This window comes from Adiantum capillus-veneris, chromosome 23, assembly GCF_014529385.1.
Source record: "Adiantum capillus-veneris isolate H3 chromosome 23, ASM1452938v2, whole genome shotgun sequence".
Lineage (NCBI taxonomy): Eukaryota > Viridiplantae > Streptophyta > Polypodiopsida > Polypodiales > Pteridaceae > Adiantum > Adiantum capillus-veneris.
Window position 1 is genome coordinate 67,943,356 of NC_140953.1, and position 14,039 is coordinate 67,957,394.

The following is a 14,039-nucleotide window of genomic DNA, read 5'->3' on the forward strand; positions in this document are numbered from 1 at the left end:
AAAAGCATATGCGAGGGCAAACATTCTTTCTATGTTCCACTTCCAGATTATGCATGTGGAAGGCAAGAAGAATGTTGTGGCTGATGCGTTATCAAGGAAGCCACAAATTTCAGCTGTGTCAATTCCTTATCATCATGAGTTGGATGACATGAAGGAACAATATGCTATTGATGAAGATTTTGCAAGGATTTTTGAGCAGTTGCAAGAGGGGCAACATCATGAGCACTACGTCCTCAGAGATGATTTTATGATGATGCATGGCAGACTTTGTGTCACTAGGCCATTGCGACATAAGGTCATGGTAGAAAGTCATGTCCCACCGTATGCACGGCATTGTGGTATTGAAGCGACAGTTAAAGCGGTAGAGACGTTCTTTTATTGGCCTACTTTGAGGAGAGATGTGGATGCCTTTGTGCGAGCATGCCTGATTTGCCAAAAGGTCAAGTTTGACAGGCAAAAGGCACCAGGGTTATTACAGCCATTGCCGATTCTGGATAAACCATGGGAAAGCATTGCTATGGACTTTATCTTTGATCTTCCAGGAACGCCGACAGGGAATGATGGTATATGGACCATTATTTGCAGATTCAGCAAGTAGGCCCATTTTATCCCTGTTAGGAAGAAGATAAAATCTGATTAGATGGCACGTTTGTTCATGTACAATGTGTTTAAGTACCATGGTATGCCACAATCGATTGTCAGTGATCGTGATCCACGCATGACAAGCTTGTTTTGGAGAGGATTGTTTGAGAACATGGGCACTACGCTCAAGTTCTCATCTTTGTTTCATCCACAAACTGATGGACTGTCAGAAGAGGCTAATTGTACTGTCTTGGATCTGCTGAAATGCTATTTGTCAGATAATAAGGGCAACTGGGAACAGTATTTGCCTATGCTTGAGTATGCGTACAACAATACGGTGCATTCGTCCACAGGCAAGGCACCTTTTGAGATTGTTGAAGGTGGCAAAAAGGTTCCTCCCATTTTGCATACAAAGGACAAGATCTTTGAGGCAGATCGATACGTTGAGAAAATGGATGAAATGTATAAGAAGATCAAAGTTGCCTTGGAGAAGACTCGGGCAAAGCAGAAAAGGGCTGCTGATTGTCACCGTTGTGAATTACTATTTTCACCTAGTGATTGGGTACTTTTACGGTTTGAAAAGGCAAGGTTAAAGAAGATGAAGGGCAAGAAAAGGTTATTTCCCAAGCTCAGCATGCGTTATTATGGGCCTTTTCAAGTGCTTGATAAGATCAGCGATGTTGCTTATAGGCTGAAATTGCTTGACGCTTGGAAGATACAAGTGGCTCTCGCCACCTCCTCCACACTAGAAGGTGGGTGTCAAATCAAAGCAAGGTGTGATTCTTTCCAAATCCTTCAACAAGCAGCACACAAAGGGTGACAAATGAGACATATCCAAGGGAGCATCTGTGAAGATGAATCTGATGGTCGAGCGCTAGGCATTGGTAGGATCCATAGACCCGAAACAAGGAGAGGCACGTGACAAAGCATGGTATAGAAATTGTGAAACAAACCGCGTACTATGCGCTTGGGAAGAAATGCCTTGCTTTGCATCTCTAGATCAATAATCTCCAAGCCTCTCTCCTCCTAGGCAATATCACAGTGTCTCAATGACCTGGGGCTGTGTGTTAGTAGATCTATCTAATCCACTCCACAAAAAGTTGCACACTAGGTGCCACAAACGTGCATGACTCTAGAGGTGAAAACCTCATGCAAGATATAGTGAACAAGCCGTCGCAAGAAGCCTCTCTCCTCTCTAGGAAATATTACTATGTCCCAATGAACTCGGGGCCGTGTGTTAGTAGATCTATCTAATCCTCATCAACTCCTACAACAAAACCAAAAGACTTTGCGAGTTGATGGGTGCACCACTAAAGGTAGTGAGAGCCTCTCGAGGACTATCCAAGCGGTGTGTGTCATAGCGTACAAAAAGCATAATCTCATACGCATACTCGTGATCTAACAAATTTGGCGAGCCATCCAAAGGCACGGCAAGACCTCTCAATTGTGGTGTCTTGCGTCGCAAGAAAAGTGACATGGCCTTCACAAATTTGGCGAGCCATCCAAAGGCATAGCAAGACCTCTCAACTGTGATGTCTTGCGTCGCAAGAAAAGTGACATTGCCTTCGCAAAAAACAGAAAGAAACAAGCTGCCGAGGGACATCCCTGTCCGGCTGATCGAGACAGAGCAAAACTCCCCCCAATGTCGCCTCTAATTGGCAAGAAACCCAAGTCAACTCTATCATAAGCCTTCTCAAAATCAAGAAGCATGATAGCTACCGTCTGTCCAGACTAGCGTGCCCACTCAACACTCAGCTGCTGTAACAGACTTGGACACTCCAAGTCAAGAATCTACCGCGACACGGCAGGAATTCACTTCAAAAATAGTTCACAATTTGATTCGACACCGGCTCGGCGGAGTTCCGTGCCAAGAGATATTGGCCCCAAACACTGGCGCCCCTTTCGGTATTTCTTTTTGTATTAGATCTGTTGCACAAAGTACAAGGGAGTGGGTGGGTCTCACTCTCAGACTCTGCATCCAGATGCTCTGAGAAGTGGGAGCCCAAACCACACTTATAAAGAGTTACAAGGGATGCCAAAAGCAGAGCCCCAAAAGCTGAAAATCAAAAGCCTTCAAAAATAAAGCTTCTTTTACTCTCAAGCCTTGCTTTGATAAAATAAAGCAATTCAAATAAAGCGCTCTCTCTCTCTCTCTCTCTCTCTCTCTCTCTCTCTCTCTCTCTCTCTCTCTCTCTCTCTCTCTCTCTCTCTCTCTCTCTCTCTCTCTCTCTCTCTCTCTCTCTCTCGCGCGCGCGCTGCCCACCTGCCTCTCTCCTGCGCCACCCTCGCTGCCCACCTGCAGAACCCACGCCACCCTCTCGCTGCCCACCTGCCTCTCTCCTGCGCCACCCTCGCTGCCCACCTGCAGAACCCACGCCACCCTCTTGCTGCCCACCTGCGCTACCTTGCAGTAACCCCCCCCCCCCCCCCCCCCCCCCCCAGCCCTGCCCTCAGCCTGCAGTAGCCATACAGTCATGGCCATCCCGGCCTCTGCTGAAGCACACCCTAACCAGCTTGACTGAACCCACGCCTCTGCTGCCCTGCTGAACCCCCCCCCCCCCGCCCCAGCCCTGCCCTCAGCCTGCATTGCTCTCTGCCGTACAGTCCCACATTGGTATGAGGTTCAACACTTGGTGACCCGCACGAGCGCCCCTCCTTCACCCCACCCTCCCATCATGGCACCCATTGATAAGAGGGAGGTGGAGGAAATGATAGCTCAGGCCATCTCCCAGGTCAAGAAGGAGGCCGACAAAGCACTCAACACAGAGATGCGCAAGTTGTCGGACAAAATTAAGCAATTGGAAGAGGAGAGGAAGCAAACGGAGGAGTAGATTAAAGTTCTCACTGCAGAAAGGGATGCATGGAAGCTAGCACATGCAGAAATTCAGCAGGAGATCACTAGAGAACTTCAGCGCATGCAAGAGGACATACATCATATGAGAGGCGTAGCACGAGAAGAAGGTGAAATCTCCCAAATAGAGGAACTCAAAGAAGGACTGAAAAAACAATGCATAGCGGAGCTCAAGGAAGACATGATACAGGAATTAGATGCAAAGCAAGGGAATTGGATCGAGGTAGTAAAGAAAAACATCAAGAAAGAAGTGCAAGAAGGGCCACGTGGCCTATGAGACATCTGTACCACTGGAGATATTGATTAGAGTAGTAGTATGGAACTGCAATGGCTCTCTATGGACGCAGCCAGACATGCTAGAGAGGTCATGGAGGGGCATGATTTCATATGTATCACAGAGACTCATGAGAGCCCAGAGAGGGGACTACCTCGTATTACCGGATTCCAGTGGGAGTCAGCTTTCAGGCATACTACACGCCAGAGTACAGCTAGAGGGTCGGGGGGAGTGGCTACTTTATTTAGACATACTCTACAGAGTCACATTCAGATCATGAGCAGGGATGAGGAGGCCAGATATCTATGGGTACGTCTGGAGATATCACATCAGAGATGGATTTATCTAGCCATTTGCTATTTTCCTCCACGTGGATCTAGATACGCGGGTCAGGAGGGTGCGGGACAGGTCAGAGATAGTGACTCCCCATACGCGTCTCTATCGGAGGATATCCTACATTACTCCACACTTGGAGAAGTCTTCCTCATGGGGGACTTCAACGGCCGCACCCAGACCAGACAGTGTGAGATATATGACATGGAGCAGCCCCATATTATGAGGACTCTTGACCCGGAGGAGATGGGGATCGGCAGATCTTCAGACGACACAGGCCAGGATACCACAGGATATGGTAGATACCTTCTAGAGTTGGGCAGCAGACACCATCTTGTTATTTATAACGGGATGCATCGATGGCCAGATTCTACCGGACTGACTTGCTTCCCACATGGAGGAGGGGGGAGCACTGTGGATTACGTCTTGGGACCTCTATCTGCTGCACACTTATTACAGTCATTCAGTATTGGACGCTGCCCACTTGGAGCCGACCACACCTTTCTTAGCTTTGCACTCTCATCCTCCGTCTCACTTGACACTCCACCTCCTACACACACTCACACCACGATCCACTTTACTCATGAGCTCTCACATGTCTACATTGATCATCTCCACTCACGCTTGCTCTCCCTTGACCCTCATGCCCCACTCGACACACTTACCACACAATTCACACAGATTCTCCATGATTCAGCTCTTCATAGTTTTCCTCATAGCACTCACACACACCCATCTCGAGTGGGGTCTATGCCACAGAATGGCTGGTATGATGATGATTGCTGGGAGCTGCGCAGCGGTCTTCGCGCAGCAGAGGCTCGTGGCGAGATCACACACAGACAGGCACAGAGGCACATGCAGTCCCTTATCCGCCGTAAAAAGCGGGAATGGGAAGAACGTCAGTATTGGGAGTTACTTGCTCATGAGTAGAGATAGTGGAGAGGCGTGGCGACGCATCTGCGAGCGAGGGCGCCCGACACCTATACATGATCCTCACCTTTGGCATGATTATGCAGAGCGCCTCTACCAGATACCAGGGCAGCCACCTATACCCACACCACAGAGACCACGACCGATTATAGCATCATTCTTTACATCTCATATGGTGAGCAGAGCCATCTCACACCTCCAGCATGGACGAGCCAGAGATCAGTCTGGATTACAGGCAGAGCATTTGATTTATGGGAGAGATACCCTGGCACCACTTATTGCTCACCTCTTCAACAGGGCTCTAGTAGAGGGATTCCCGGACTCGTGGACAGAGCATACCATTGTGCCTATCCACAAGTCAGGGGATGTTATGGACCCGGGCACATATCGCACTATAATGATAGGGCCCGTGCTGGCCAAGTTATATGGAGCAGTATTGGAGGAGGCATTGAGCACTCTAGCCGAGACGGAGGGTCTTAGAGCTCCAGGCCACGCAGGATTTCGGCGGTCTTTATCTACCATAGACCATATCTTCACTCTAAGATGTCTGATTGATCAGACTCGAGTGAAGAAGAGGAGATTGTATTGCTGCTTTGTGGACTTCCGCAAAGCTTTTGACACAGTACCTAGAGAGAGGTTATTCAGACGACTGATGGATCTAGGTGTGGGTGAGGAGATGATTTGGGGGATATATGCATTGTATGAGCATGTTTCTGGCAGAGTCAGATGTCCAGGAGGTATATCAGACACTTTTGTTAGCACCATTGGGGTGAATCAGGGGTGCCCTCTTTCACCTACACTATTTGGACTCTATATTGATGAGATTGTGGACTTCATTCAGCACAGAGGAGGAGATGGAGTGGAGATAGGCGGGACTACAATACACATATTGCTCTACGCGGATGACATAGTGCTAGTAGCAGAGTCTGCTGAGGGGCTACAACGACATCTTTCAACGCTTGATGATTTTTGCTTACAGCGAGGGCTTTCAGTGAACCTTGGTAAAACCAAGGTTCTTATCTTTCATACTTCAGCACAGGTCAGGAGGCAGAGTGCATTTATAGCAGCAAGAGGGAGCATTGAGATTACAGGGTCATATGTTTACCTTGGCGTGACCTTCACAGCAGCATCATGGGCATTCTCGATGGCACAGGCAGCTAGAGACAGACTCACTAGAGGGTATTCAGCACTGGCATTGATGGAGAGACAGTGCCATCAGACACACTTTCAGGAGCCCCGTACAAAGGGGTGGCTGTTTGATACACTGGTCACACCAGCACTTATGTATGGGGCTGCGATATGGGGCCCAGGGCTAGCTGCTTCTCTATGGACTCTAGTGGAGCGACCACAGATACTCATGATCTCTAGACTCATTCGCAGCAAGCCCTCAGTACCACATGACATCGTTCGAGCCGAGCTTGCTGCACCACCTATGCTGGTTGAGGCACTTTTTCAGACTGTATACATGCTGCACAGACTTCAGAGCATGGACAGAGATCGTATTGCATATCGAGCCTTCTCAACATCACAGGACATGGCATTGGCAGGGGATAGGACCTCATGGTATGCTTAGACACGGGATTGGTTTTCTTCTCAGGGACTGGATATTGATAGACTGCCGCCACTACAGTACGACACTCAGGCCCCCACCTGTTCCCTCACACGATCTGAGAGGAATAGGGTCATTAGACAGGAGATATGGCACACCTACATTCATAGGACATGGGTTGACCCAGGACATGAGCTACCATCGAAAATGCTACATTACCGCGAGAATTTTCTACAGCTATCAGAGCAGGGGTTCATTGAGACCCCCTTATACATGCAGAGATATATGCCACATCACCTTCGGGTGGCCATTGGGCAGCTTAGAGTGTCCTCACACCAGTTGGAGATTGAGAGGGGCAGAGCCAGAGGCATACCACGAGATGAGCGTATATGTCCCATTTGTCATACAGAGGTGGAGAGCGAGGAGCACTTCATGGTGAGATGCCCAGCTTACTCGGAGCTCAGAGTTCAGTTTGGCATAGAGGATACACTCCAGCAGTGTATAGCGAGGAGTGACCAGATCCAGCTAGGCCGCTTCCTGACCACTGCTTTTAACATGCGTGAGCACATTCTACAGCCACTACAGCAGGGAGGTGCGAGTACACAGCGGACTATTACAGAGTTCTTCCAGCGAGAGGTGTCTAGCCAGAGACCTCCGACTCACACGAGCGGGCTCACGCTTCAACAGGCCGACACCCAGAGAGCGCGTCGTAGACCACGAGTCCCTGGCTATCTGAGACGGCGACCACATCACGGCGAGGTATTGAGGATACGGGCACTACATCAGCACCACCTGGAGATGAGGTATGCATCTACGCATTGGACCACCAGGCTGCAGGAGGCTCTTCGACCACCCTCCCCTATGTATGACATTCTCCACCCACCCCCTATAGTATGCTTTTAGCTGGACATTGCCCACCATCATGTGGCCTTGCATTATATTGTGTAGTCATTTTCTGCTGTGACGGAGCTACACACACGTGCCTATACTGCTATGCTGCACACACAGGGTAGCCACTATCCGTGGAGTCGGAGCTACCACCCACTCTCATACTCATTCACAGTAGGCACAGTCGGTTTATTCTTTCTTTTCTCTCATTTTACCGACACCCAGATCACCACTTTTGTATATGATTTGGTCTCATAGGCCAACTTTGGCCTTTAGTAGACGTAAATAAAGCTTTCTTTCTTTCTCTCTCTCTCTCTCTCTCTCTCTCTCTCTCTCTCTCTCTCTCTCTCTCTCTCTCTCTCTCTCTCTCTCTCTCGCACGCGCGCGCGTAGAATAAAGTAGGCAAGCTTTTTGCGTAGATGAAACCTCCGTACAACTGTTGTAAACGCGTCATGAAATGCGGGGGTCCCTACGCTGCTGCCATGTTAGCATTGCCAGCACGTTCTGCAGCGGAATTTCCGGAAGCCACGTCAGCACTGCAGCCAACCGGGGTAGGTGTGTGTCTATACCATGGGCAGCCACGTCACCTGGTTGTGACATACCCCCCTCTTGAAAGCATTGTAATTGCCCTTGATTATGCCTACAAAACAGACAGATTCGCTTTCCGGTGCCCCCAAATTGTCATAAGGAATTGTCTCAACATGGGCATTATAGTAGGAATCATCGGCACGTCTTGGCCATTGACATTTTGCGTCATGGGTGCCATATCTGGGTGCTGTCCAGAAAAACCAGCCATGCCAAAATGAGGCTATGGCACCCCAAACTGGCCTTGGTTGCTCTCAAAGCCTTGGTGCATGCCGATGCTACCATACATGGGGTTTGGCATCATGCCTTGCATACCCCCGAACACTGTTCTTGGCATGTACGGCTGGCTTCCAGGCGCATAACCAGCCATACTCTGGAACACCGATCCACCCCCAAAATACCCAAGATGTACCATGGGAGGTGGAAAAACTTGATGCATTGCCTGGTAACCAGTTTCTTGTCTATTTAAGACAGCATGCCGGCTCTGAAAGGTGGCGGGCTGAACTGGCATAGCCTGTGGAATCGGCGTCCTAGCCACCTGTTCATGGACGGAAGGAACCTGTTTTGGAGCCCTTGACTTCACAACATGCAAGTGCTCCCTATCCTGCTGGGATGCATGAAGTACTTGGGCTTGAGCCTCAACAAGCTCTATTCGTGGTGTAGGTTGCCTATTTTGTTGTGGCACTGGTGGCGCTTGCAAGAACTCCATAAACCTTGGGTTTTGCACCAATTGCGAAAACACATTCACCGCGGCAACTAACTGAGTCCTGAACGCATCATCCTGAAGTTGCCCAGTCATAAAGCCCTATACTGGAGAAACATTCACATCAACAAGAGGTACAGACAGGCGTGGCCGTGAGCTCTCGCCAACCTCGAATACTGTAGGAATTTCTTGCCTGTCCTTCAACGAGGAGCCCTCTTCGATTATACCCTTCCCTTTGTTGGCCATAGTGTAATCCCTTGTTCCTGTACTCTGTGTCTTTACCCAAAACAACCGAGGCTCACTTCTTGAGGAAAAGGTGATTTATGTCCCAGCAATGGAACCTTGAAACCGGCCCGTAGGACAGTAGACATAGGCTTTCACCCAAGTTCTTTACTTTAATTTAGAGTTTCACACACAAAGAGCAGAGAAACATATAATGGGGATTATCACTTAAAGCACGCACACGGCACGGAAACTAGAATGCTATTTCTTTATTCTTTAAGAGGGTAAATTACAAAGAAGAGCCCTGGGAATTCTTTACCTAAATCAAGCTAGATACCACCTGTTCTGGCAAAATTTCGGAAGCATAACAGTCTCAAAACTTGCCCGAAACCAATTTCCCTGTTGGAACTCACTTCCACTGACATAAACCCTCTGTTTTCTGCCCAAAAATAGTAAATTTAGCACGCTGTGTTTACTAGTTTTTGCATTGTTTTCAACCCTAAACAGTCCATGAACTGTCCTCTAACAGTGGGGCACTGTTCCCCATGGTTCTGGCATCTGTATGGCTGAAAAACAGTCCAAATTCAGCGCATAACCAAAACTGAAAACGCACCTGTACGGTGAGGTTATCACCCTCACCGGTGCTTGCTTTTGGAGCAGCAGTTAGCCACTCCTATTCCTGTTCAGAGAGGCTCTTGCCTCAGCAAAAACGCATATGACCACACAATTGTACATGAGTCAAATGAAGAGCCCTCTTGTGGGGCATCACATTACTGCACATAGGGGAGAGAGAGAGAGCAGTGTAAGGTGTGCAGGACATGACTTCTTGCACTACACTATACATGAGAGGGAAAGCTTGCAATCAATAGCTCTTAACGTGTCACACGTTGCAAATGAGACTTCCCTAGCTACAAATCGAGCGCCCCCTTTTGCTGCATGAGGAAAGTTCACCAAAAGGTGCCACTTGACACATTTACAGGCAATTTCCCGTTTTGGCCTTCTCACTTAAAAATCTCCCGACTGGTTGCCCAATTGACTTTGCAGTAGAGTTCTAAAATGTTCCCCTTGTCATTCCGGAGGTAAGGACGCGAACAGATTTTATGGTCCAAATAAGCAGTTCCCTAAATTTTAGGAGGTGCTTCCATTGGACTCCCACTGGTTATCTAACCATCTATCCCCACTGGGACCGCATCCAAAAATGCAATGTAGCCCAGTTGTCGGGTGTTTTCCTTTGGTAACCCCACCTTGGCATTGTGCCTTTATTGAGTTCACTTCCTAGTATCCACCAACTTGCTAAGTGCAACGGGGGGACCTACATGATCTTGAACGGAGCCTAGACATCCTTTTACTATACGGGTTCCAGTGCCGACCAACTTCCCGTCTGCGGGTGAAACTACCGTTCACGTTGGCCATACAATGTCCAACCATTTGCAACTTCAAAAAGAGGGTCTCAAAAATTAAACAAAAACCATTGGAAAGAAACCAACAACTAAGGTTAGCAGTTGCCACATCCTCGTGAGTCGTGACAGAGTCAACCCATCCTCTCCACGACAAGATGCACCACCAAGACCAACTATTGCATCACGCATCTCTTGCAAAGTGAAAGAGGCTTGTAAATGGTGACACATAGTGCCCCTTAATGCCTGGCTGAACATGAGACCAAACCTCCTCTCTGGCATGCAAAACATCATCAATTAGCTGACTTGCAGTAAACAAATGCTCAAAATAATATGAAGGTATGTCAAGGATCTCATCAAGATCCGTGTGAAACCTGTTTACAGAATCACACAAGGCCCTAACAAAGTCCCCTTGGGATGCTCCTCGTAATGTGTGAAGAAATCCTTATTCATCCTATCCGCTTTGGATATCCATGTCAATCATAGTTACCTAGACCGCGGAACGGGAACGGCGACGGGGACACCCGCGGAACGGGGGATGGCCAAGGGTCCAGAACGCGAACGGCGTGGAACGGGAGGCATAAAAAACACCCAAATAATGCAATTTCAGCTCTACATGTTTGAAATTTGAATACAATATATATACCTAGATGAATCCAGGATAAGCCCAGTATCACCCTTGAAGGAAAGTGCAAGGTATAGACCCAAGGTAGTCACCCACAAGACAATATAACCATCAGCTCCATCATGCATAGTATTGACTAAATACCACGACATCCCCACTAACGTCATCAGTGCCCAATAGTCATCCCCACTAACGTCATCAGACATCCGCACTAACGTCATAATTTGAATACAAGCACTATTAGAGTCCTTTGACTCTAATACTCACAAAAAACTCGATTTGAAGACCCCTAGGCCATGGATGATGCGAGAGGGAGAGGGAGGGAGAGGGAGAGAGCTTGAGAGAGAGAGAGAGAGAGAGAGAGAGAGAGAGAGAGAGAGAGAGAGAGAGAGAGCTTAAGAGTGAGAGGAGAGACTCAAGAGAGGAAGAGAGCTTGAGAGAGTGAGAGGGGGAGAGCTTGAGACTCGAGAGTCGAGAGAGCTTAAGGCTTAAGCCTTAGACCTTGAGGGCATGTGGATGCATTTTGAGTTCTTGCACACTTTAAAAAACACCTAATGTTCACTACAAATTTGCAAAAAACTGACCTTTTCTCCCCATTTTGAGAGTTGGCCGTTCCGGTATCAAGTGGTCACCCGGAACGGCAAAACGTTCTGGGACGTTCCGGCCTTTAAGGGGGGGAGGGAACAGCGTTCCGACGTTCCAGGGCCTAGGGAACGCGTTCCCCGGTAACTATCATGTCAATATCGAAGCATGATAGGCGACTTCGGATTTCTTTGTTTGTATGTGACTAAGAGTCTCTCTACCCCCGCTTTTCGGACACCGTATGCTCGTTGCTGCTGTTCTTCTCCCGCCCCACAGCTCTTCCCTCGTGCTGCCCTACCACATCCCCCTCGCTACCCCCTCCCTCTCCCTTCGCGTTGCATCCGGTGATCGCCCACCCGCTGCCCTGCTCTCCCATTTTCTCTCTTGCCAGCACGCAGCTCTCGCTGTTCTCTCCCCCCCCCCCCCCCCCCCCCCCCCACGCTGCCCCCTGCCCGCATCTTTCATTGCCCCCCACCCCCCCCCCCCCCCCCCACGCTGCCCCCTGCCCGCATCTTTCATTGCCCCCCACCCCCCCCCCCCCCCAGGAGACTATGCAAAGGGCCACATAGTCAAGTGACACAAGAACCCACAAAAATATTGAGTTATGAAAAGATTGATGTAAAAGTCAATAATGTAAACTGTATGAATACGAAAAAGAAAACGGCTTAAACGCAACAAATAACCAACTTAAAGACCTTCAAAACTTAACACCTTCTGCAAAACTTGATAGATAGCATGTTACTTTCACTTCACTACCAGTCCAGACTCCAAACAAGGTGAGAGAACATGAGTTATGACATTGCTTGCCGGTGCTCTCTCATAGGGTTTGTCTTCATTCGACTCCTTTCTTCACAGCAGCAGACACAGATGGAGGCTCGTGCTCCGCCCCAGAGGGACTCTCACGGAGCCCCCTCGCCCACCCCTGCAGAGCCCACCATCCGACTTGCTCTCTCACCGACAGGGCAAGCGAGCCTTGCAGCAGAGGTGGAGCGCCTCTAGGCAACCTCCGTCATCTGCAAGATCATCGACAACCGACCTGACAAAGAGGAGGTGCGTGATCTCCTCCAGACCCGCCTTTTAGCAAAGGTGGGAAAGATCATCGACGTTCAGTTCTCGGGCACGGCTACTATTAGATTGACTTTGAGATGTCTGAGATGGCGTCCAAGGTCATTGGGATGAGCCCCTTGGCCATCCGAGCAATCAGAGCACATTTTCAACAATGGCGCCATGGCTTTGACCCGACTTCTGATGCTCTTGTTGAGGAGGCAGACCTACCCATCTCAGTCCGCTTCCCTGGCCTGAGGAGAGAGTACCTCCCTTTACTTCCAAGGATAGGCTCCGAGATTGGGACCATCTTGGAGACACCTCCCACGACAGCTTCTATCGCTGCCAAGGCAGCAGGCATACCTATAGTACGCGTTCTGGTTCGAGACACCCACACCCTCCCAAAGATCATTTTACTACCTCGGGTGAATGGTGGTTAGCTCCGTCAAAATGTGGAGTATTCGAGCCTCTCGAATCAGTGCTTCATTTGCCGACAGATGGCCATCTTGCGAAGGCTTGTCCACGGAGGAGGTCTCAACCCGCGGCACACACCCAGACCCAACCTTCTAAGGCTGGCCACGCCTAGCAGGCACAGACAAAGGGAGCTCAGGCAGGTTCTTCCTCCAAGACTAGTGCCTAGGCGGAGGAGGGCTGGCAGCAGGTCCATGGTCGACGTCGCGAGGAACTACGTCAATTCGACGCCCCTGGTGGTCGACTTGCACCAGGCCAACAACGGTGATTCCCACAGGGAACCGTTTCGACCCCTTACGGCAGGACGAGCCCACGGATACCCCAGTCGCCAATGGTTTGCGGTGAGTAGTTCTCTACCCACCCTCCGTGGCTCCCCGAGGTGAGGGATGCTGGGGCTCAAACCGCCGAGGAGGGCGGGTAGGGCAATCTCTCACCATGTGCCCAAAAGCATGGCACCTTGGACACTGATTTCGGGCGGCTAGTGACCACCAAATGCCACAATCAGAACCGCTTTGTAGTGGGATCTCGATGTTGAGCTGTGTTCTGAAAATGAGTATCACCAGGGGCGTACACAGTATCCGTGGCGAACCAATCTTCATAGCCAGTAAGATGACTTGAAAGATGGACTTGGAGTAATGGAAAGGAAAGAGTGACTAGAAAACAAGGATCTGCTGCTAGCGATCAAACTCCTGAATGTCAAAGTCTGGTATCTAGCACTCTAACACCAACAACCGGGTCCCAACCACAATAGGAGAGCGACTGTAGAGATACTCAGAACAACACTCGTCTGAAACCTGCACCTGAAAGATGCCACGGCACACCATGATGAGCTCCAGGATGCTGCCCTCGGAGCCACTGAGTGCACACTAAAGCCACTCATAAATTGTCCCGCGCGAGGGGGAGAGGCCCACCGTGCACCAACTAGAGTCCGGCCCAGATAATGTTGAGTGGCCGTCTCGATACTGGCCAGGTCCAACGTAGTCAAATCATGTCCAAGTGAAGG

At 49.5% G+C, this 14,039-nt stretch overlaps 4 protein-coding genes across 5 annotated transcripts in view; 3 read left to right on the plus strand and 1 right to left on the minus strand.

The window, feature by feature from the left end:
• The window catches only part of LOC147427914 (U11/U12 small nuclear ribonucleoprotein), an 81,734-nt gene that overhangs the window by 38,083 nt on the left and 29,612 nt on the right, over nt 1-14,039 (minus strand). The window lies entirely within an intron of this gene.
• LOC147427915 (uncharacterized) lies at nt 3,318-5,050 on the plus strand. The gene has a single exon (XM_086496962.1). The coding sequence runs from the start codon at nt 3,750-3,752 to the stop codon at nt 4,968-4,970; it is 1,221 nt and encodes a 406-aa protein (XP_086353088.1). The 5' UTR covers nt 3,318-3,749; the 3' UTR covers nt 4,971-5,050.
• On the plus strand, nt 6,115-6,543 carry LOC147427916 (uncharacterized). The gene has a single exon (XM_086496963.1). The coding sequence runs from the start codon at nt 6,115-6,117 to the stop codon at nt 6,541-6,543; it is 429 nt and encodes a 142-aa protein (XP_086353089.1).
• Nucleotides 6,727-7,422, plus strand: LOC147427917 (uncharacterized). The gene has a single exon (XM_086496961.1). The coding sequence runs from the start codon at nt 6,727-6,729 to the stop codon at nt 7,420-7,422; it is 696 nt and encodes a 231-aa protein (XP_086353087.1).